Here is a 25,991-nt window from a genome sequence, read left to right as displayed (position 1 = left end):
TACCTACTCCATAACCGCTGATTCCGGCGGCATTCAGTTCTGAAGTGGTTGCGTGCTGACGTCTGCTTTATACCTGACCTCCGTTTACGACCGACATCATCGAGGAGAGCTGTGGGACATTGCACGTGCCCTAGCGGTACCATTTAACTCTTTTATAATGGCTGGACATACGAGCGTTCACCAGAGGCAAACTCCCTGATGTTATGGATACAGCAGCATATAGAAGAGCAGGACATCTAAAGTTATGGTAAGTTCTTACACAACAATACTTTGATTCCACATTGTTATTCTCACTTTATATTTCTTTTTGGGTGGATTGGTGGGCTTTAGTATTCTGTACTCTGGTACAGCACCAACTACAGAGAACGGTTAGCTTAAGTTTTAGTAAACAGACATTTGCTCTCTGTGTGGTTTAATTCTTGTGAGGTTCTACTGCAGGTGGCTGCATTATTCTGTTTTCATCCTCAGTATGTATTGGAAACTCCAGTTGCTAAGTCTGAGCACCAAGCCCTCCTTTAAGTCTTCAAGTTTATAACTTCATATTGGTGTTTCCTTATAGGTATAATCCCATGCTAAAGTTGGGGGGAGGCTCAAAAGCTCAGAATCCCAGGGTGTATTTTCATTATTTAAACCTGCAGTAGGTGTACTGGACATAGGTCTAAAGGGCATGCCCATCCCAAGTAAGGAAATCTCAAATAAAAAAAAAATCTTGAGAGAAGCCCAAGATATACATACTCAGGTGCTACACCCACTTCAAATGGTCCTTCTTTTAAACATCAGCTGATAAAATGGTGAGTTCTCATGTAGCTGAATTTTTACGTAGTTAGTAATTTTTATGCTTATGTCAAGCTTTTTCTGTAAGAATTTGTTGTTGCTTAATGTCCTGGAATATTGAATAGGCACATGTGAGGACTGTAGATGGTTTTACTTGAAATCTGTTTTTGTAGGTGCCACATGGGAATAGTATTTGTGCACCTAAGTCATTATACAGTAGATAGTTGCTTGTGTGTTTTTGTTGTGATAATCCTGTGTTTAAGTGACAGGTAGGCTGATTTCAAAATCTGTAAAGATGATTCTTTGTTTTCCTGATTGTAGAAAAATTGTGAAGTATTTTAAAATGTGTTGTCTATTCTTTGTGATGTAAGCCATTAAAGGGTTTCCAAGGTTTAGTCACTTCCTTGTTGCCTTAATCAAAGGTTAATATGCCTGACTTTGTCAGAAAGTTATTCATTGCTTTGAAGTCAATTGCTTGCACATTATTCATAATGGGTATGGTAGTTTTATAATGTTAATATTAATCACAAAGCATGACATTTGGCTCAATGGTTTTGTTTTTAATGGAAAGATAAAGCATTGTTTTCTGTGTAGGTTTTTATGAAACAAAATGCATTTGAAAATTTACACCTTTTTAATATGCTAATCTTTGTAAATATGCCCAGTGAAGACGACGAGGTGACTTACTTTTTTTTTTTTTTTTTACTTAGATGATGACGATGATGATTATGATGCAGATGTTGAAGATATTGACTCAAAGCTGATGCCACCCCCTCCTCCACCTCCTCTTCCCTTGAAAAAGGAAGAGGAGAAGATTCAGCCTGGGCCTGGTAAGCATTGATCTGATGTTGTAAATCTTTGTTTATTCATTACAATTAGGACTTCGGTTCCATTCTTGGAACCGATACGTCCGTTTCCAAGCTTGCGCCAGCCAAAAACTCTCAGCTAAGACCTATCTATAATGCCCCTCTCCTAGTTACTCCCTATCTCATTTGCCGAGTTCCTTGTCAGACGTGCTAGCCATCTCTCTCAAAGCTAAGTGGAAAATTGTGATTTTTTAATACAGTTTCTCCTCAAAATTTCTTATTTTTTAGTCAATTTAGCTTTTTCTCATCGTCGCCTATAACCTACTTCTATTCCCTACCCTTTACCCTAGTAATTAAATTTCTACCACTGCCCCTCTCTCCTGCCTTTGGTAGGCCCTTCCTTACCACTTGTGATATTTTTTAAATACCGTCGCTGGTATTCTCCCACTTTTTTCTCTCCCTTCCTTTGTCTCTTCTGTTAGGATAGCCTTGTTGCCTTACTATGTCAGATAAAGCTAAGCTGGGGTTTAAACACTGTTACAAGTGTGGGCGTGAGATGCCCAACTTGGACGGACACGCTTGTTGTGTCTACTGTTTGGGCATGGACCATATTAAATCTGACTGTGACATTTGTGCTAGGTTTAGTAACCATACACTAGCAGAATGTAAAAACAAGCTTATTTCAAAAGGTTTAATTAAGACACCTTTTTCGGAGGCTTTGTCTAGGTCGGAGATCTCACCCCCTCCTAAGACCAAAAAACATAAGGAAAATGGAGTCACTCGGTTCCTGCATCTCCGTCAGTTACAGAGCCGAGTTGGCTCCATGATTCTCCGGCGCAGACCTCTTCTGCGCCAGGCTCTGTATCTTCTCCCTCGGTGCCGTCCATGATATTCATCCCTATTTCGGTTCCAGCCTCAGCACCAATGACTTCGATGCCATCCTTGGATCCGACATTGGCACCTATGACTGTACCTGCTTCGGCACCATCTCCGGCATTGGTGCTGATAGTTTCTTCAGCTCCATTGGCTCCTAAAGTCGAATATCTGCCAAGGACAAGATACTCTCCAACTTATGACCCTTTTTTGGGGCAGAGGTTTAGCCCCTTTCTAGAAAGACCTGATTCTCCTTCAGCAGCCTCCTTTAGATCCACCAGGTGTTTTTCTGAATTAGACCTGGTACGGGTTGTGGACCAGCTTCTGGCAGCTAGGGGATTGCCCATTCCAGCTAGACCTTCCATCCTTCTTGGCTCGGAATCTTTTACTACATCTTCCCCTGTTTATCCTCCTCCAGCCTCTACCCAGGTCCTGGAGATCTCTGTACCGATGTCCACCCCGGTGCATACTGTCTTGGCTCCGGCAGCAGTTTTTCCCCTGTCAGCACTGACCACCCTTACTGCATCTGCTCCAGTGGAGCCGATGCTCTCTTGGAGCATTGCTTGGACCATCAGTACCTTGGTACCTAACCCGGCACCTATTTTCTCTCTTGCGCCATCTATGTGTACAGCACCGATGGCTTCCAGTCCTCTTGGAGCTCCTCACCTGGACGTGGACTCCTCAGGGTGGGGTGTGACCCTGGTTCCGAGGTTGTCCTTCTCAATTCCGGGCTTCCATCCCTCCTCAGACAGGCCTGCTTTCCAGGTGATGGAGAGGGTCCTTGCCTCCGCAGGCTCGCAGTCAGCACCAAATGACATCAGCATCAGAACCCCCCAGCATGCAGCTGTCCCAACCCCCTATTTCGGGATCCTGGACACGGGAGCCACAAGGCCCCATTTTGAAGGGAACCCCTTCTCTGGAGTCCTCAGAAGATCCCACTGAGGAGCCACCCTGGAAGAAACTGATTGTAATGAGGGGAAGGGTCTCCACGGTCTCCCCCAGACGACGTCTCATTCATAGACATTCTCAAAATCCTCAAGAAGCGGGGAGACTGGAAATCCTCTAACCCTTCTTCTGAGGAATTCTGTGTTCTTGCAGGCCTTCCGTGCCCGGCCATCTACTTCCTGGGTGACCCCACCGGCAGATGACCATGTTAAGCTTATTGTGCAGTGTGCCTGGAAGGCCCCGGACAACATAGAACCTGTCCCCTGGAGGCCAGACAAAATATTTTCTACACCTGAAGGCCAACCCTACTGGTCCAAACAATTGACAGTTGATTCCATGGTCATGGCGGTGGCCACCAAGAGGGAACTGGCAGAAGATAGTTCCACTGTACATCTTCTGAACAGGGAGTCTCGGACCATGGACAGACTAGGGAAGCAGACCTATGCTTCAGTGACCTTCACCATTCGGTCGCTGAACCATCTGGCACACTTCACTCACCTTCAAAGAGACCTAATTTCTGAAATGTCTTCCTCTTTGGCAGGGGTGCTGCCTGATGAGGTGCATGACACTGTTGCCTCACAGCTAGCTACCCTTGAATCCATCTTGAACTCCTCGATGCGTTTGATATCTCACACCACCAGGGGGCAGCTCGAGCTTCCGCATCAGGCATTGTCATGAGACATAATGCTTGGATGTGGTTGTGTGACTTCGCAGACCCCTTTAAATCTTCCTTCGTCAATGCACCTGTCAACAAATCTGCACTTTTTGGACCCAAAGTACGAGACACACTTGCACGAAGTGAGAAAGACGGAAAGACCTTGTCTGCTCTGGGCATACGCTTTTCCAACTCCCAGAGGTCCTACTCCAGGAACCATAAGGGAGGAAAAATGTGGTTCAAGAAATCCCAAGGATTTTTTCGTGACACTCGTGGTGAGCAATCCCCCCAGGGCAGAGGGGGCAACTCATCTGGAAGATGGCCCTTTCGGGGTAGAGGGGGTCCGCGTAACCAGGGAGCTAGAGATTCTTTCTTCGGCAGACCCTACCAGCGCTCCTCAGCAGTGGCCCAATTGCTTTCCTCTGGAAGCAGTCGGGGGTCGTTCTTCTCTGCACCTACCAGCCTGGCAACTTATTATTACCGATGTTTGGGTGCAAAGAATAATATCCGGAGGCTACCAAATACCATTCGATTTATCTCCCAGACCCGTCAAACAAATCCCCGATGTATCTCCCAATCAGAGGGAATTAGCAGCCTTAGAAATAGAAAAGCTTCTAAGAAAAAGAGTCATCCAGCCAGTCCCACCAGACCACACAGGATCCGGGTTTTACTCGAGAATCTTTTTAGTGCCAAAAAAGACAGGGGACTGGAGACCAGTCCTGGATCTCAGCCTATTGAACAAATTTATCAAACCTCAAAAATTCCAGATGGTCACGGTACATTCTATTATCCCCTACCTAGGGAGGGACAACTGGATGTGCTCTATAGACCTACAGGATGTGTACTACCACATAAAGATGGATCCGTGCTCCCGGAGGTTTTTCCTTTTCCGGCTGGGAGCCAATCGCTACCAGTTCAGGGCACTGCCATTTGGTCTCTCGACAGCCCCCCTGAGTGTTCACCAAATGTATGGCAGTTTTGGTAGTTCATCTTCGACTACAAGGATTCCATGTGTTTCCGTATCTAGACGATTGGCTCCTTACCGCTCCGACTGGGAATCTCCCAGTCCGCAGCCTCTCTTACACTCAAGGTCTTGCTCTCCGCTTGGGGATTACAATCAACGAGGAAAAATCTCAAATGTCCCCAACAAAGACACTGGAATTTATTGGAGCAATCTTCGACACAACATCCTGTCAAGCTTCTCTTCCCCCTCACAGGCTTTTGAAAATAAGACACCAAATCCAAGACCTTCTTCCTCAGACCTATGTACCAGCATGCCTTGTACTGCAACTCTTAGGCTACATGGCGGCTGCCATTATGTTAGTACCACTGGCGAGACTGCACATGAGCATCCTGCAGTGGCTCCTTTCTGCACAATGGTCGTTTTCAACTCACCCACTCGACCACATGATACATCTTACAAACCGTTGCAAGGAAGATATCCTATGGTGGATGAAGTCGCAAATGAATCTTTGGTGTCGACTGTTCTGTCTTCCCAAGCCCATGGTGACCACGGACGCTTCCCTGTTTGGGGGGGGGGGGCATTTCCAGGGAAAGATGGTCCAAGGCACATGGTCCCTCATGGAAGCAAATTTGCACATAAATGTCCTGGAACTGAGGGCAGTTCTCTTAACGTTGCAAGCATTCTGTGCATCCCTACCTTCTGGGACCATTACAATTCAGTCAGACAACATGGCAGTCATTTGGTATATCAACAAGCAAGACGGAACCAGGTCTTACCCCCTGTGTCGGGAAGCCATGAGGATTTGGCACTGGGTGATAAGCTTCCAACCTCTTTCTTATAGTAATGCACATTCCTGGGAGTTCCAGCCTTATTGCGGACAGTCTGAGCAGGAACATCCTGATGCCTCACAAGTGGTCCCTCAACCCTGTAACAGTGGATCAGATATTCTGACGCTGGGGCAAGCCTTGCTGTGACCTGTTTGTTTCCCTCCTAAACAGAAGCTGCTTTGCCCTGATTTCCCCCTCAGGGGGTATCCCTGAGGGACGCTCTAGCACACAGTTGGCCCCCAGGTCTTCTGTATGCCTTTCCCCCATTTCCCCTCATTACAAAATTTCTCCAGAAAGCTCAGAGGTTGAGAAGCAATGATCCTCATTGCCCTCTATTGGCCCAGTTAAGTCTGGTTCCTGTTTCTATGGCCTCAACTGATTCACAGCCCGTGGATCCTGGATCATTCCCAAGACCTGTTATCGCATCCTCAGGGACTGATTCATCCGAGTCTCCACAGTCTCAAGCTCACAGCTTGGATGTCCTTCAAGGATGCATCTGCAGTCCTAACATATGGGTTGTCCTGCCTCAGGCAGCCCTTCGGTCGGCCGGATTCCAAAGTCTGGGTCTGGCCTCGGCTGATGTCGCACTTCATCCGACGTCATAGCTGCTGTGAATTGGGTATAAAGGCATCAGCCGACGCCATTTTCCTCAGTCTTTCTTGCCACGCGGTGCCCGAAGCAGAAGCTGTTCGCAAGTGCCGGTCGGTCAGATCCAGAGATTTCTACTACCGAAGACTTCTAAAAAGCTAAGTACCCCGTTGGGGACTCTTTCTTGCCTCAGCCGATGTCAGAAAAAGTAAATAATTGTTTAACTTGTGGGAAACAAATACCTCATAAGGATTTCCACTCTTACTGCCTTCCTTGCTTAGGCCCCGACCACGACGTATCAGCTTGTCTAGCCTGTGCTTCCTTCAACCGACGGACACTTAGACGTCGGTCGGAGTTTGCAGAGGAGTTTTTTTGGTCCCGCTTTTGCTTACAAAATGCCGTCGGAGACTCCGACTTCACAATTAGCTAAAAAGCGTAAGGAAAAGGACCGACACTCGCGGTCCGCGGTTTCAGCCGAAACCACGGTTAACCCAACCGCGAGTGTCTCTGTTTCGGCTGAAACAGAGTCCACGGTTCTTCCTTCGGCCGAAAGCTTGCCTCCGATAGCTGAGGCCTCACACAGCATGGCTGAATCCGCTACTGAAATTACCCCTGCTGTAGCAGGCACCCAGGATTTATCAGATACTATTCCTTTAGACATATCTACTTCTGCACGTGGAGCTGCTAGGCCCCCTGCATCTATGTCTATCAAGGCTTTTTCTAGGGCTAAAGCAGCTAAATCTTCTAAGGCCTTGCCTGCTAAAACCCCCTCACACAGGCCTACCTCCAGTTCCCAAATGCTCAGCTTGGCTGAGGATCTCATTTCTTTGATCAGGGGATCCCAACCTCACCCAGACAGGGCCTCTCAACCCCCTCCAGAGAAGAGGCCTAGAGCAAAGCCCCCGGATCCTGTTTCTACAGACTATTCCTCGGATGATTCAGAAAACTCAGGTCCTCCAGAAGGCCCATATTCTCCCTATGAGGATTCTAATGCAGAAGACTCCATTCCTTCTGCCTCTCCTCCTGAGGAATTTTCTTTTGGGGAAACCTTACATGCTATGAGAGAGCATTTTCAATGGCAGGGCCAGGATTTTTCAGATTCAAGGAAAAGGCTAAGGACCTTTTTACATTTACCACAGCATAGGCCTTTAGCCATTCCTCCAGTACTTACAGTTGTTGATGATGCTTATAATGATGCCTGTACTGCCCCTGACTCTCTTCCCCCGGCCCCTGCCAAGCCCGACAGATATTACAGGGTCCCGGACACACACTTTCACTTGTATAAGGCTCCTATTGCAGATCCTGAAACCATTTCACAGGGCCCCAAAGCTGTAGCAGCTGCCTCTGCCAAAACCCTCCCCTGAAAGAGAATCTAGAGCATTAGAGATGGGGTAAAAAAGTTTATACTTCTGCTACTCTTTCGGCTAGGGCCTTAAACTGTTAATTCCACATGATTCAGTATCAGGAATATTTGTTAGACCAGCTAAATAAAAAAATGTCCTCTCCTGAACCTATAGACCGTAAGTCCCTTCAGGATTTGGTACATAACACTCAGCAGGTCAGTAATCATTCCTTAAAATGCGGCTATGATGCACTGGAGGCTTCCTTTAGATCAGCTATGACTGGAACAGTGATTAGAAGGCATGCCTGGTTAAAAGAGCAATCCTTACCAGACCATGTAAAGTCAAAGCTTCTAGATGCTCCCATGGAGAAACAAAGTTTGTTTGGCTCCCCTGCACAGCAAGTGCTAAAGAAGGTGGAAGAAAAAGCAAAATCTGTCCAAACAGTCAAGGATTTCTTACAGGTCCAGCCTCCGAGGTTTAGTAGAAATTGGCCTTCGAAGAATTGGTCCTTTCCAGACACCTCCAGAGCTCATAGAGGCAGAAATAGGCGCCCAAGAGGCAGAGGTCAATCCAGAGGTGCCTACAGGGGACGTCAGTGGCAGCCTAACAACCAGAGAAGTACTGTCACAGATTCAGCTACGACCACTCCCACAGGACAGACACAATGACTTGACTCTGATACCGCCTACCAGGGAACAACTGCAAGCACCCTTAGGCAGAAAGCTTGCCTTATTTTCCGTAAACTGGCATTACATTACAGGAGACAAATGGATTTTACAGACAATAGACAAAGGCTACAGGTTTCACTTCCACACTCTACCAAAAAAGAGAGGAATGCCAAACCTACCACCAAACCAAAAAACAAACGCTCTAGCACAAATCAACCACCTACTACGGATGAGAGCTATAGAAAAGGTACCGCCTATGGAACAAGGGCAAGGATTTTACTCCAGACTTTTCCTGGTACCAAGGAAAGAAAACCAATGGAGACCTATTCTCGACCTGTCCGCTCTGAACACATATCTCATTGTTCCAAAATTCAAAATGCTGACCCTACAGCAACTTCTTCCCATGCTGGGCAAGGAGTCTTGGCTGGTGACTCTAGATCTCAAGGAGGCATACCTGCACGTCCCTATCGACCAGATTGCAGAAGATACCTCAGATTTCTTGCAGGATCAGAGCATTATCAATTCTCAGCATTGCCCTTTGGCTTATCTACTGCGCCCAGAGTATTCACGAAATGCCTGGCATCAGTAATTGCTCATTGCAGGCTTCAGGGAATTCAGATTTATCCATACCTGGACGACTGCCTAATACAAGCGGACAACAAGACCAAATTAACAAAAGATTTGGAAAAGGTTATACAACTACTGCAAGCCCTGGGATACACAGTCAACATGAAAAAATCAAGGCTGGTACCATCCCAAAGGATAACATTCTTGGGTGCAGAACTGGACACAACAAATCAAATGGCATTTCTCACAGTAGAAAAGCAAAAGCAACTACCACTCTATTTCATGGCATTAACAACGCAGAACCAGCTTACAGCAAGGAAAGTCCTGCAAGCCCTGGGTTACATGGCATCCTGCATAATATTGATTCCACATGCCAGGCTACATATGAGGAAGTTGCAATGGTACCTAATGAATGTATGGTCTCAACACAAGCACAGCCTAGAAGCCCAGATTCCAATAATTCCATGCCTGAAACAAGAATTCCTGTGGTGGGCTCAGGCTTGTCAGTTGAACAGAGGTCTGCCCTTCCACAAACCTCACCCAAGCCAGACTATCACCACGGACGCCTCAGACCTAGGCTGGGGGGCACACATGGTGGACAAGTGTATACAAGGCCTATGGACACAAGACCAGCTGAACCTACATATAAATCAAAAAGAGATGCTGGCAGTGAAACAGGCACTTCAGGCATTCAGACCTTTTCTTCAACAAGGTCATTTGCTGATAAGGACGGACAACACCACAGTCATGTGGTATATCAACAAACAGGGAGGCACACACTCATATCCTCTATGCCGGATGGCAATGGACCTGTGGAATGTGGCCCTGAACCATAACATTCAACTCCAGGCCAAATTTGTGCCAGGAAAAGAAAATTCACTAGCAGACACCTTAAGCAGACCTACCACGGATGCCCACAAATGGATGCTGCATCCAGACATCTTCAAAACCATTACAAAGAAATGGGGACTACCAGAAATAGACCTGTTCGCATCCCCACACAACCACCAATTGAGGAAATTCTGCACAAGGACTTACCACCCACTTGCTTGCAAGGTGGACTCCCTATCCTTCAGTTGGGAAAACCTGACAGCATATGCATTCCCACCTCTCCCTTTGATGCACAAAGTGCTACTGAAGATCAAAGAAGATCACCCAAGGATCATCCTGATAGCTCCAGACTGGCCGAGGCAGCATTGGTACCCGCTACTGAGGAGTATGTCTCGGACACACGCATGGCCTCTACCTCTAGTTCCTTTACTGCTAACATAGAACAACTACAAGATCCTACATCCAAACTTGAAAACACTACAGCTAGCTGCTTGGAATATTACATAAAGCAAAATAACCCAGACTTATCTCAGAGGGTTAAAGACATTATCCTGGAGGCTCGCAGAGCCTCCACAAGGAAGACTTATTCAGCCAAATGGAAAAGATACCTCATTTGGAGTGCAGCAAAAGGAGAAAATGTATCATTAGCAAACATAGCTAACATCCTGGAATACTTAGCAGAACTTTTCCACAATGGCCTGTCTTACTCCTCCATTAAGATTCATGCATCAGCAATTTCAGCAGAATACAACATGGATCCTCTAGTCTTCTCTCATCCTCTACTCAGGCAATTTCTGAGAGGAATTAAAAATGTAAAGCCTCCAAGGAAGCCACCTTTGCCTACATGGGACCTTAACTTTGTGCTGGAAAAGTTAACACTTCCCCCTTTCGAACCAGCAGCAACAGCAGAATTACAGTTCTTATCTTGGAAAACTGCTTTCCTGCTTGCAATCACTTCAGCAAGAAGGGTTTCTGAATTACAGGCATTAATGGCAGTACAGCCCTTCCTTATCTTCCATCAGGATAGAGTGTCCTTGAGAACTAATCCTACTTTTATGCCAAAATTTGTCTCCAGGGTATCATTGAACCAAGCAATCCACCTACCAACATTCTTCCCCAACCCACAGAACAGGGGGGAAAGACTACTACATACATTGGATGTGCACAGGCAATTGCGCTACTATCTGGACAGAACCAAGACCAACAGAAAAACTGACTAGCTTCTGGTAGCATATGCAACAGGAATGGAAGGAAAAGCAATTTCAAAACAGACAATCTCAAAATGGATAGGAAATTGCATTAGATTTTGTTACTCTTTTCATGGAAAGACAACTCCAGAAAACATCAGACCTCACTCCACAAGGGCTACAGCCACTACTACAGCTTTTCTACGAGGAGTGGCTACCAAAGACATTTTAGAAGCTGCTACTTGGAGCTCCGTGCATACATTTGCCAAGCATTATAACCTACCTTTATACTCCAGATCCCGAGCAGGTTTTGCAACTGCTGTTTTGCAAGGGATCTTAACTACACCATAATCATCTTAGTGCCTCCACCCCCAGTTTGGCTATGGTATTCTACCCATATGTTAGGACTGCAGATGCATCCTTGAAGGACATAGTACAGTTTTGTACCTACCATAAATGTAGATGTCCGAGAGGTATGCATCTGCAGTCAGGATTACCCACCCTCCTTCCCCTCTGTGGTACTCCTAGGGTATTTGCCCATCTTGTAGCTAGCTGGGGGAATCTATTATGGTGTATTTGTTTGTATATATGTATATACATGCTTATATTGTTTGCTCTCTACTGTTTGGAACCATTTGCATTTATCCAAATTTAGCCTTCCTAGAGGGCACCTGGCATCTGGGGCAAGAAACACTGAGGAAAATGGCGTCGGCTGATGCCTTTATACCCAATTCACAGCAGCTATGACGTCGGGTGAAGTGCGACATCAGCCGAGGCCAGACCCAGAATTTGGAATCCGGCCGACCGAAGGGCTGCCTGAGGCAGGACAACCCATATGTTAGGACTGCAGATGCATACCTCTCGGACATTTACATTTATGGTAGGTACAAAACTGTACTTTCTTCCACTTCTAGTGATTGCCAGACTGCCTGACATCCCATTTCCTGTTCCTGAAATTCTTCTGGCTTCACACAAACCTTCCACCAGGAAGGTTTACTCTAGTACATGGACTAGGTTTTCTATTTGGGCCAAAAATCAGAACATATATCCTTCAATACCTGATGACTCTCTTACATGCAGGAGCCTCAGCATCGATGATCACTTTACATTTAGCAGCTATCGCCAATTTTCATAATGGATTTGATAATTCATCGATTATGTCACACCGCCTATGCAAGACATTTTTTAAAGAAGTATTACATGTTAAACCTCCGGTCAAGCTTCCCTTAGAACCCTTAAACTTGACTTTGGTGCTTCAGTCTCTCACAGGTCCTCCTTTCTAGCCCTTTAATTCATGTGATTTAAAGTTTTTGTCATGGAAAACCTTACTTCTAGTAGCACTACCACAGTGAGAAGAGTATCTGAGCTGCAGGCCTTGAGTGTCAAGAGTCCTTACTTGATCTTCCACACAGTTAGGGTGTCCCTTCATACTGACCCTTCTTTTTTGCCCAAGGTCATTTTTGGATTTTCCATTAACCAATCTATTGATCTGCCGGTATTCTTTCCTCAGCATTCTAATAGAGGGGAGTACCTTTTGCACACCCTTGATGTGCATCAGCAGCTTCGTTGTTATTTGGACAGGTCTAAATCTTTCAGGAAAACAGATCAGTTGTTTCTGGCCTTTGCAGGACCCAGATTGGGTAAACCTGTTTCCAAAGTGACTTTATACTCCTGGCTTAGAAACGTCATTACCTTTGCCTACCAACAGAATAAGCTGTCCTTACCTTCCAGAATAAAGGCTCATTCTACCAGATCTATGGCTACTTCTGTAGCATTTCATTTCAGAGCCTCTATGGATGATATCTGCACAGCAGCCACTTGGGCTAGACCTCATACCTTTATCTCTCATTACAAATTGGATTTGGCCTCCAGGGGACGAGCATCTTTTGGTTCTATGGTGCTCAGGAATATCCTTCCTTAGGGCCACCCAGGACTCAAGTAGCTGGGGACTCGGTCCTAATTCTAATGAATAAACAAAGATTTACAACATCAGATAAAGAAGTTGTGTCTTACCATAACGTTCCATCTTTGTTGTAGATCTTTGCTCATTCATTACTTCCCGCCCTCTTTCCCCCTGCCTGGACTCCTGGTGGAGTTTAGGAACTCCTGGTTAGGGTATTTGCTCAGACAGAGCCTTGTACTATTTTTCTATTTTCCTCTATTATATAGGGGTGGGCAAACTCGATCTGGAGTAACTAGGAGAGGGGCATTATGGGTAGGTCTTAGCTGAGAGTTTTTGGCTGGCATGAATTGAAAACAGCCATATCAGTTCAGAGGATGGAACTGAAGTCCTAATTGTAATGAATGAACAAAGATCTACAACACAGATGGAAAGTTATGGTAAGACATAAGTTCTTTTTTTCTTGGTTTGGTAAGCATTGCTATTCCTGAACTGTGTATTCATCTATCAACTTACTTCAGTCTGTTGTCAGTGATCTTTTGTTCAGAATGTTAGAAAATATTGACATTAAGTAGCCAAGTATCTATTCAGTGCTAGAAATCATGCAAAATCCTTGTTTACCTCATTGCAGTGCTCTAGAGTGCTTCTTGCATGCAGTTTTTGGAACACAAGAAATAATTTGAGAATTGTGTTGAAATGTTTTCCATCATATCCATTTTCTGGAATCGTATAGTTGCCAAAGCCTAATCCCCTGTACAAGAGAGGGATAGCTTTAAGTCATATTTAGTTAGAACAGTATGGGAGAGCATACTTCTGCTTGGAAGGGACTGGACCAGGGGTCTGCAACCTGTGGCTCTGGAGCCATATGTAGCTCTTCCAACCCTCTGCAGTGGCTCCCTGTAGCTTTGACAAATAATAGCCATTCTACTGCACAACACACACACAGACACACACACATGCACACTGATCGAGCGACAGACTTTAAATATTGCTCTTAGAAACTTGCTAGAATAACACAGTTTCTGTTGCCATGCTTTCCACACACACTGAGAGTGATCAAGCAATCCCCTGGCAGCAGCAGCATCTCCTGAAAGTTTCCATACCTCTCTTACCTCTCAAAGTCTTACCTCAAGAAATCTGGATAGAGCCACAAATAAAGGGGAACAAAGGGACAAAAATAGGGATGGACTTTAAATATTGCTGTTATAAACTTAGAAACTTGCTAGAATAACATGGATGTCCTTCAAGGATGCATCTGCAGTCCTAACATATGGGTTGTCCTGCCTCAGGCAGCCCTTCGGTCGGCCGGATTCCAAAGTCTGGGTCTGGCCTCGGCTGATGTCGCACTTCACCCGACGTCATAGCTGCTGTGAATTGGGTATAAAGGCATCAGCCGACGCCATTTTCCTCAGTCTTTCTTGCCACGCAGTGCCCGAAGCAGAAGCTGTTCACCAGTGCCGGTCGGTCAGATCCAGAGATTTCTACTACCGAAGACTTCTAAAAAGCTAAGTACCCCGTTGGGGACTCTTTCTTGCCTCAGCCGATGTCAGAAAAAGTAAATAATTGTTTAACTTGTGGGAAACAAATACCTCATAAGGATTTCCACTCTTACTGCCTTCCTTGCTTAGGCCCAGACCACGACGTATCAGCTTGTCTAGCCTGTGCTTCCTTCAACCGACGGACACTTAGACGTCGGTCGGAGTTTGCAGAGGAGTTTTTTGGTCCCGCTTTTGCTTACAAAATGCCGTCGGGGACTCCGACTTCACATTTAGCTAAAAAGCATAAGGAAAAGGACCGACACTCGCGGTCCGCGGTTTCGGACAAAACCACGGTTAAGCCAACCGCGAGTGTCTCGGTTTCGGCTGAAACCGAGTCCTCGGTTCTTCCTTCGGCCGAAAGCATACCTCCGACAGCCGAGGCCTCACACAGCTTGGCTGAATCTGCTACTGAAATTTCTCCTGCTGTAGCAGGCGCCCAGGATTTATCAGATCCTATTCCTTTAGACATATCTACTCCTGCACGTGGAGCTGCTAGGCCACCTGCATCTATGTCTATCAAGGCTTTCTCTAGGGCTAAAGCAGCTAAAACTTCTAAGGCCTTGCCTGCTAAAACCCCCTCACACAGGCCTACCTCTAGTTCCCAAATGCTCAGCCTGGCTGAGGATCTCATTTCTTTGATCAGGGGATCCCAACCTCACCCAGACAGGGCCTCTCAACCCCCTCCAGAGAAGAGGCCTAGAGCAGAGCCTCTGGATCCAGTTTCTACAGACTATTCCTCGGATGATTCAGAAAACTCAAATCCTCCAGAAGGCCCTTATTCTCCATATGAGGATTCTGATGCAGAAGATTCCATTCCTTCTGCCTCTCCTCCTGAGGAATTTTCTTTTGGGGAAACCTTACATGCTATGAGAGCAATTTCAATGGCAGGGCCAGGATTTTTCAGATTCAAGGAAAAGGCTAAGGACCTTTTTACATTTACCACAGCATAGGCCTTTAGCCATTCCTCCAGTACTTACAGTTGTGGATGATGCATTTAATGATGCCTGTACTGCCCCTGACTCTCTTCCCCCGGCCCCTGCTAAGCCCGACAGATATTATAGGGTCCCGGACACTCACTATCACTTGTATAAGGCTCCTATTGCAGATCCTGAAACCATTTCACAGGGCCCCAAAACTGTAACAGCTGCCTCTGCCAAAAACCCCCTCCCCTCTGAAAGAGAATCTAGAGCATTAGAGAGATGGGGTAAAAAAGTTTATACTTCTGCTACTCTTTCGGCTAGGGCCTTAAACTGTCAATTCCACATGATTCAGTATCAGGAATTTTTGTTAGATCAGCTAAATAAAAAACTGTCCTCTCCTGAACCTATAGACCGTAAGTCCCTTCAGGATTTGGTACATAACACTCAGCAGGTCAGTAATCATTCCTTAAAATGCGGCTATGATGCACTGGAGGCTTCCTTTAGATCAGCTATGACTGGAACAGTGATCAGAAGGCATGCATGGTTAAAAGAGCAATCCTTACCAGACCATGTAAAGTCAAAGCTCCTAGATGCTCCCATGGAGAAACAAAGTTTGTTTGGCTCCCCTGCACAGCAAGTGCTAAAGAAGGTGGAAGAAAAAGCAAAATCTGTCCAAACAGTCAAGGATTTCTTACAGGTCCAGCCTCCGAGGTTTGGTAGAAATTGGCCTTCGAAGAATTGGTCCTTTCCAGACACCTCCAGAGCACAGAGAGGCAGAAATAGGCGCCCAAGAGGCAGAGGTCAATCCAGAGGTGCCTACAGGGGACGTCAGTGGCAGCCTAACAACCAGAAAAGTACTGCCACAGATCCAGCTACTACCACTTCCACAGGACAGGCACAATGACTTGACTCTGATACCGCCTACCAGGGAACAACTGGAAGCACCCTTAGCCGGAAAGCTAGCCTTATTTTCCATAAACTGGCATTACATTACAGGAGACAAATGGATTTTACAGACAATAGACAAAGGCTGCAGGTTTCACTTCCACACTCTACCAAAAAAGAGAGGAATGCCAAACCTACCACCAAACCAAAAAACAAACGCTCTAGGACAAATCAACCACTTACTAAGGATGAGAGCTATAGAAAAGGTACCGCCTATGGAACAAGGACAAGGATTTTACTCCAGACTTTTCCTGGTACCAAGGAAAGAAAATCAATGGAGGCCTATTCTCGACCTGTCAGCTCTGAACACATACCTCATTGTTCCAAAATTCAAAATGCTGACCCTACAGCAACTTCTTCCCATGCTGGGCAAGGAGTCTTGGCTGGTGACTCTAGATCTCAAGGAGGCATACCTGCACGTCCCTATATGACCAGATTGCAGAAGATACCTCAGATTTCTTGCAGGATCAGAGCATTATCAATTCTCAGCATTGCCCTTTGGCTTATCTACTGCACCCAGAGTATTCACGAAATGCCTGGCATCAGTAATTGCTCATTGCAGGCTTCAGGGAATTCAGATTTATCCATACCTGGACGACTGCCTAATACAAGCGGACAACAAGACCAAATTAACAGAAGATTTGGAAAAGGTTATACAACTACTGCAAGCCCTGAGATACACAGTCAACATGAAAAAGTCAAGACTGGTACCATCCCAAAGGATAACATTCTTGGGTGCAGAACTGGACACTTCAAATCAGATGGCATTTCTCACAGCAGAAAAGCAAAAGCAACTACCACTCTATTTCATGGCATTAACAACAAAGAACCAGCTTACAGCAAGGAAAGTCCTGCAAGCCCTGGGTTACATGGCATCCTGCATAATATTGATTCCACATGCCAGGCTGCATATGAGGAAGTTGCAATGGTACCTAAGGAATATATGGTCTCAACACAAGCACAGTCTAGAAGCCCAGATTCCAATAATTCCATGCCTGAAGCAAGAATTCTGTGGTGGGCTCAGGCCTGTCAGTTGAACAGAGGACTGCCTTTCCACAAACCTCGCCCAAGCCAGACTATCACCACGGACGCCTCAGACCTAGGCTGGGGGGCACACATGGTGGACAAGTGTATACAAGGCCTATGGACACAAGACCAGCTGAACCTACACATAAATCAAAAAGAGATGCTGGCAGTGAAACAGGCAATTCAGACATTCAGACCGTTTCTTCAACAGGGTCATTTGCTGATAAGGACGGACAACACCACAGTCATGTGGAATATCAACAAACAGGGAGGCACACACTCATATCCTCTATGCCGGATGGCAATGGACCTGTGGAATGTGGCCCTGAACCTAAATATTCAGCTCCAGGCCATGTTTGTGCCAGGAAAAGAAAATATACGAGCAGACACCTTAAGCAGAACTACCACGGATGCCCACGAATGGATGCTGCATCCAGACATCTTCAAATCCATTACAAAGAAATGGGGACTACCAGAAATAGACCTGTTCGCATCCCCACACAACCACCAATTGAGGAAATTCTGCACAAGGACATACCACCCACTTGCTTGGAAGGTGGACTCCCTATCCTTCATTTGGGAAAACCTGACAGCATATGCATTCCCACCTCTTGCTTTGATGCACAAAGTGCTACTGAAGATCAAAGAGTATCACCCAAGGATCATCCTGATAGCTCCAGACTGGCCGAGGCAGCATTGGTACCCGCTACTGAGGAGTATGTCTCGGACACACGCATGGCCTCTACCTCTAGTTTCTTTGCTGCTAACACAGAACAACTTCAAGATCCTACATCCAAACTTGAAAACACTACAGCTAGCTGCTTGGAATATTACATAAAACAAAATAACCCAGATTTATCTCAGAGGGTTAAAGACATTTTCCTGGAGGCTCGCAGACCCTCCACAAGGAAGACTTATTCAGCCAAATGGAAAAGATACCTCATTTGGAGTGCAGCAAAAGGAGAAAATGTTTCATTAGCAAACATAGCTAACATCCTGTAATATTTAGCAGAGCTTTTCCACAATGGCCTGTCTTACTCCTCCATTAAGATTCATGCATCAGCAATTTCAGCAGAATACAACATGGATCCTCCAGTCTTCTCTCATCCTCTACTCAGGCAGTTTCTGAGAGGAATTAAAAATGTAAAGCCTCCATGGAAGCCACCTTTGCCTACATGGGACCTTAACTTTGTGCTGGAAAAGTTAACACTTCCCCCTTTCGAACCAGCAGCAACAGCAGAATTACAGTTCTTATCTTGGAAAACTGCTTTCCTACTTGCAATCACTTCAACAAGAAGGGTTTCTGAATTTCAGGCATTAATGGCAGTACAGCCCTTCCTTATCTTCCATCAGGATAGAGTGTCCTTGAGAACTAACCCCACTTTTATGCCAAAGGTGGTCTCCAGGGTATCATTGAACCAAGCTATCCACCTACCAACATTCTTCCCCAACCCACAGAACAGGGGGGAAAGACTACTACATACCTTGGATGTGCGCAGACAATTGCGCTACTATCTGGACAGAACCAAGAACAATAGAAAAACTGACCAGCTTCTGGTAGCATATGCAACAGGAATGGAAGGAAAAGCAATTTCAAAACAGACAATCTCAAAATGGATAGGAAATTGCATTAGATTTTGTTACTCCTTTCATGGAAAGACAACTCCAGAAAACATCAAACCTCACTCCACAAGGGCTACAGCCACTACTACAGCTTTCTTACGAGGAGTGGCTACCAAAGACATTTTAGAAGCTGCTACTTGGAGCTCCGTGCATACATTTGCCAAGCATTATAATCTACCTTTATACTCCAGATCCCGAGCAGGTTTTGCAACTGCTGTTTTGCAAGGGATCTTAACTACACCATAATCATCTTAGTGCCTCCTCCCCCAGTTTGGCTATGGTATTCTACCCATATGTTAGGACTGCAGATGCATCCTTGAAGGACATAGTACAGTTTTGTACCTACCATAAATGTAGATGTCCGAGAGGTATGCATCTGCAGTCAGGATTACCCACTCTCCTTCCCCTCTGTGGTACTCCTAGGGTATTTGCCCATCTTGTAGCTAGCTGGAGGAATCTATTATGGTGTATTTGTTTGTATATATGTATATACATGTTTGCTTTTGTTTGCTCTCTACTGTTTGGAAACATTTGCATTTATCCAAATTTAGCCTTCCTAGAGGGCACCTGGCATCTGGGGCAAGAAACACTGAGGAAAATGGCGTCGGCTGATGCCTTTATACCCAATTCACAGCAGCTATGACGTCGGGTGAAGTGCGACATCAGCCGAGGCCAGACCCAGACTTTGGAATCCGGCCGACCGAAGGGCTGCCTGAGGCAGGACAAACCCATATGTTAGGACTGCAGATGCATACCTCTCGGACATCTACATTTATGGTAGGTACAAAACTGTACTTTTCTGTTAACATGCATTTCCACACACACATACCCACCCACACACACTTACCTCAAAACTATGCAGATTTTCGCTGAATGTCCTGACTTTTGCCTCATATTTTTGGTCTATTTCTCATAAGGTTTTGGCTTTCTGGAAAATCATTGAGGGATGAAGTCAGAACATATAGACAGACATTTAGTTTCAGACTTTATACTCTTCAGAAAATTCATGCTAAAGCAAAATCTGTTATTTTGTCAACTTTCTAAGTTTCCAAATGTAGCTGACACAGTCCCCCTGACTTGAGATAGAGAGATCCAAAGGTTTCTCTTAAAAACGCAAATTTATTCACAATACAAAACGCCAGCACACAAAAGCATGTAAGGTCAAGTTAAGCGCTTTCATCTGGTGTATCCAGATTTCATCAGAACCCTTAATCACAATAACTGCTTTGCTTATAAAGCGTTTTTGGTGCCAAGTTGTTACAATAATTAGATCTAATTATCCTGATTAAACATTTTATAAGACATTTTTAAAAAACATTTTAAAAACTTTTGGGTACATCTAATACTTGATGTTTAAGTATTGCTATCAATATTATCGCATTCCTTTATTGCATAAATGTCATAAACGTTGAAATATACGTAAATGATATCCTGTGCTGTTTTATGAAATATATAAACATATATATCACATAAATATATACAACAAGAAACTATAAATATATATATAATGTTCAACATAGGACATAAAACATTAAGGAATGCATAACTGTTTGTTGGTTAATCAACTAGTTACCTTAGGTGTACTAAGTAGTTGAAACGTAGTGGGTATTCATAATATTATAAAAATATCATATCACTGTTCATTAAATATATACTATTCAGAAATGTATAAATACAAACTAGTAAATTAGCTGAGAGATCTGATACAATACATAACTGAATTCAGTATATGCCAAACATAGCTCCAGATAAAAAGCTAGTTCAAAGGTAAAAAAGGCTTTAAACTAATATGGTCATTAATACCTGGGGGTGTGGTCGCATCCAAACATATTTGCCACTTGCTTTCAACCCATGCGAGATATGTTTTCCAATTGCCACCTCTATCCCCCAACTCAACCTGATCAATAATAGCAAACAGGAAGGTGTGGTCCTTACCATTTTCTATAATATGTCTACTCAACACATTCTTGGGGTCCCCTTTCTTTATTCTATATAGGTGCTCATATATTCGAGTCTTAAATTTCCTCTCTGTTTTCCCTATGGACTAAGCGGGGCACCTAGTGCAAGTAGCAATGTAGACAATACGTTGGGTATTGCAATTCCCTTTCCTACTGATTATCAGAGATCTAGTAATATTTTTAATCTTAATTCTGGTATTAGTATTAATGTTTTTACATTGGTTGCACATACCACATCGAGATGTGCCTTTCTTTCCCTTAACTTCTAAAGCTCTTTTACCATGTTCTAGTATTCTTTTTAAATTATTTCCTGTTTTGAATACGGTGTTTAAATTTGTTCCTACTATATGACATATAGATACAGATGTAGAAATCAAATCCCAATATTTCTTCAATATTTCTATCACTAAGTTGGTGTATGGGTTAAACCTCAATACACACACTTTCTTGTCACTTTCAAAATTATTAATGTGGGGATTACAAACTATACTTTTCCCCAACAATGGAACATATTTGTGCCCCCATTGAGTCTTAACATAAGTTGATACATTTTCTAACATAGCTTTAGGGTATCCTCTATCTAGAAATAATTTGACTATTACTTCTAACTCTCTTAACATACACTCTCTTGTAGATGACATTCTAGCAACTCGTATACTTTGACCCTTCACCACATTACGAAAAATGTGGGGAGGGTAACTCTATAATGTATATAATCATTTGAGCATTGGGCTTTCTATAAATCTGAGAGCAAAACCATCCCTGTGTTACTGATCAAAGTATCCAAAAATGCTATATTAAGTTTGTCATATTGATAAGTGAATCTCAAAAAATCAGTAGTTTTGTTAAGATATTCAATGAAAGATGGTATCTTGTTAATTGGACCTATCCAAATGATAAACATATCATCCAAAAACCTTGTATACACCCTAATGTATTTGGAATATTCACTTGGGAATATAAATTTGTTCTCCCACTCTAGCATAACTAAATTGGCGATTAGTTATGCTCGAGTGGGAGAACAAATTTATATTCCCAAGTGAATATTCCAAATACATTAGGGTGTATACAAGGTTTTTGGATGATATGTTTATCATTTGGATAGGTCCAATTAACAAGATACCATCTTTCATTGAATATCTTAACAAAACTACTGATTTTTTGAGATTCACTTATCAATATGACAAACTTAATATAGCATTTTTGGATACTTTGATCAGTAACACAGGGATGGGTTTTGCTTCTCAGATTTATAGAAAGCCCACGTTCTCAAATGATTATATACATTATAGTAGTTGCCACCCTCCCCACATTTTTCGTAATGTGGTGAAGGGTCAAAGTATACGAGTTGCTAGAATGTCATCTACAAGAGAGTGTATGTTAAGAGAGTTAGAAGTAATAGTCAAATTATTTCTAGATAGAGGATACCCTAAAGCTATGTTAGAAAATGTAACAACTTATGTTAAGACTCAATGGGGGCACAAATATGTTCCATTGTTGGGGAAAAGTATAGTTTGTAATCCCCATATTAATAATTTTGAAAGTGACAAGAAAGTGTGTGTATTGAGGTTTAACCCATACAACCAACTTAGTGATAGAAATATTGAAGAAATATTGGGATTTGATTTCTACGTCTGTATCTATAGGTCATATAGTAGGAACAAATTTAAACAACGTATTCAAAACAGGAAATAATTTAAAAAGAATACTAGAACATGGTAAAAGAGCTTTAGAAGTTAAGGGAAAGAAAGGCACATCTCGATGTGGTATGTGCAACCAATGTAAAAACATTAATACTAATACCAGAATTAAGATTAAAAATATTACTAGATCTCTGATAATCAGTAGGAAAGGGAATTGTAATACCAAACGTATTGTCTACATTGCTACTTGCACTAGGTGCCCCGCTTACTACATAGGGAAAACCGAGAGGAAATTTAAGACTCGAATATATGAGCACCTATATAGAATAAAGAAAGGGGACCCCAAGAATGCGTTGAGTAGACATATTATAGAAAATGGTAAGGACCACACCTTCCTGTTTGCTATTATTGATCAGGTTGAGTTGGGGGATAGAGGTGGCAATTGGAAAACATATCTCGCATGGGTTGAAAGCAAGTGGCAAATATGTTTGGATGCGACCACACCCCCAGGTATTAATGACCATATTAGTTTAAAGCCTTTTTTACCTTTGAACTAGCTTTTTATCTGGAGCTATGTTTGGCATATATTGAATTCAGTTATGTATTGTATCAGATCTCTCAGCTAATTTACTAGTTTGTATTTATACATTTCTGAATAGTATATATTTAATGAACAGTGATATGATATTTTTATAATATTATGAATATCCACTACGTTTCAACTACTTAGTACACCTAAGGTAACTAGTTGATTAACCAACAAACAGTTATGCATTCCTTAATGTTTTATGTCCTATGTTGAACATTATATATATACTTATAGTTTCTTGTTGTATATATTTATGTGATATATATGTTTATATATTTCTTAAAACAGCACAGGATATCATTTACGTATATTTCAACGTTTATGACATATATGCAATAAAGGAATGCGATAATATTGATAGCAATACTTAAACATCAAGTATTAGATGTACCCAAAAGTTTTTAAAATGTTTTTTAAAAATGTCTTATAAAATGTTTAATCAGGATAATTAGATCTAATTATTGTAACAACTTGGCGCCAAAAACGCTTTATAAGCAAAGCAGTTATTGTGATTAAGGGTTCTGATGAAATCTGGATACACCAGATGAAAGCGCCTAACCTGACCTTACATGCTTTTGTGTGCTGGCGTATTGTATTGTGAATAAATTTGCGTTTTTATGAAGAAACCTTTGGATCTCTCTATCTCGAGTCAGGGGGACTGTGTCAGCTACATTTGAAATATTGGTTGTGTATACCAGTTACTGTAACTTTCTAAGTTTGTAAGAGCAGTATTTAAAAAGTGTCCCTATTTTTGGGCCTTTGTGCCCCATTATTTATGGCTTTGTTCAGATTTCTTATTCTAAGAGGTCGAGAGATATGACATACACACACACATACACACACACACACACACACACACACACACACACACACACACACACACACACACACACACACACACACACACAAAGAGTGATTGAGCAATCCCAACAAAGGAACAAAAATAGGGATGGATTTAAAATATTTCTCTTATGAACTTAGTTCTTTTATATTTAGTATAATAACTATATATAAAACTTTATATGGTGTATTATCTTCATTTTAGGGATCAAATAAGTTTTGTGGCTCTAGATTAATTTTATTTGGTGGGAAAGCGGTAATAATGTCTCTCTTGATAGTGAAGGTTGTAGACCCCTGGTCTAGAAGCTGACATACTCAAAATATTTTCATCCAAAGAGTTTGTTGAAACTGGTATGAAAAACATTGTTTTGTTGAACTATTTCTGTTACCTTTAGGTAACCCTACATCTTTTTTTCTGATTCCTAGAAAAGAAGACGTACCATATTAAGTTTTCCTGGTTCATTTATTGGGTATAGCACACTTTGGATGCCTTGTGTCCCTGTTTTGGTGCAACTCATATAGCACCAAGCAAAAAAAAAAAAACAAAAAAAAATGTTTTCAATAAATTATATTTCAAAAAGGTATTGTGCAGATTTTTTTTCAAGAGGGCAAATAGTCCAACTTTCTGGTGTTATGCTGACTCCCCCTTCAGAGTGGAGGATTGCAGGAGTTCCAGTGAAGTCTGCTCCAACAGCTTCGTTTCTAGAGGGACAACTGTCGAGTCCTCGCAGTCCACCTGCCTTCAAGGTGGTGGAGAGGGTCCTCTCACACCCTAGGGGACTCATGGTTCCCCCACCGTTAGATCCAGTCACCACCTCCATGGAATCTGTGACCGAGGCCTCACATATACCATTGGGACATCTGGTCCTGGAAAGCCTCCAACCCTTTCCAACTGTAGAACCCCATATTTCTTTTGATACCTCTCTGGAGCACCCCACTGAGGAGGTCCCTCAGAAGAAAAAGTGTAAAAGAAGACATTTGGACTCCCCAAAGGAATCTGTCACTACTGACAGTGATTTCGAGGAAGGTCCCTGAGATTGCCATCTGACAATGTCTCCTTTGCAGACAACTTGGAGATCCTCCATCTGAAATGAGGCTGGTCCTCCCAAAACCCTAATCCAGAGGAGACAGTGCTGTTGGAGGCTTTCGTCACCGGCCTGTCTACATCCTGGGTGTCCCCTCCCCCTTGCAGATCTACTTATTGACTTGGTATCCACCACAACATAGAAGGAACCAGACATTGTAGACCCTATACCCAAGTGGCTGGTAAGATACTCAGTGTCTCCATAAACAGATTACATCTGACCAAAGGGATCCCTGTAGATGCCATGGTTATTGTGTCAGCCACCAAAAAGGAGCTGGCACAGAAAAGCTCCACTGTCCATCCCCTTAGCAGGGAGTCTAGGGCTTTGGACAGCTTTAGAAAGAGGCTTTACGCTTCTGCTATGTTTGCTTTGTGAGCACTAAACTACATATCTCACTGTACCGGGCTACAGAGGGAGTTAATCAAGGAACTGTCTAGCTCAGTCCATGAGTCCATGTCTGACGAGGAACAGAAGACCTTTTCCTCCAAAATGGCCACTCTTCAGTCAATATCCTACTCGCCCATGAGGTTGATTTTCCACACTACAGAGGTCACCTCAAGGGCCATCGGTTCCAGCATAGCCATTAGGCATCATGCCTGAATGCAGTTGTGTGACTTTGCAAAACCTCTCAAGGTGTCTTTTATCAGTGGACTCTCTAATGGTTCATCATTGTTTGGTCACAGTCAGAGATGCACTCTGCTGTAGCGAGAAGGATGGAAACACCTTGTCTGCTATCGGAATCCATTTTTCCATACCACAAAGATCTTTCTCCAAGAATTAGCATTGTGGGAAAAAATGTGGTTTAAAAACTCTCAAGTACCTTTTCAGGAAGCTCAGGGAGACCTTTTCCCCCAGAAACAGAGGGAGAAACAGTTACAGTGGTATATGCTGTCCCC

General features: G+C 43.4%; 1 protein-coding gene across 1 annotated transcript in view; it reads left to right on the top strand.

Moving 5' to 3' along the window:
• TAF1 (TATA-box binding protein associated factor 1) overlaps positions 1-25,991 on the top strand; it is a 2,792,652-nt gene that overhangs the window by 298,717 nt on the left and 2,467,944 nt on the right. The window contains exon 5 of the mRNA XM_044057257.1: positions 1,485-1,604. Within this exon, the coding sequence (XP_043913192.1) occupies positions 1,485-1,604 (120 nt within the window). The remainder of the gene's footprint in view (positions 1-1,484; positions 1,605-25,991) is intronic.

The sequence above is a fragment of the Protopterus annectens genome, chromosome 15.part0, assembly GCF_019279795.1.
Source record: "Protopterus annectens isolate FY-2018-M chromosome 15.part0, PAN1.0, whole genome shotgun sequence".
Classification (NCBI taxonomy): Eukaryota; Metazoa; Chordata; order Ceratodontiformes; family Protopteridae; genus Protopterus; species Protopterus annectens.
This window is presented reverse-complemented; position numbering and strand designations above follow the sequence as displayed.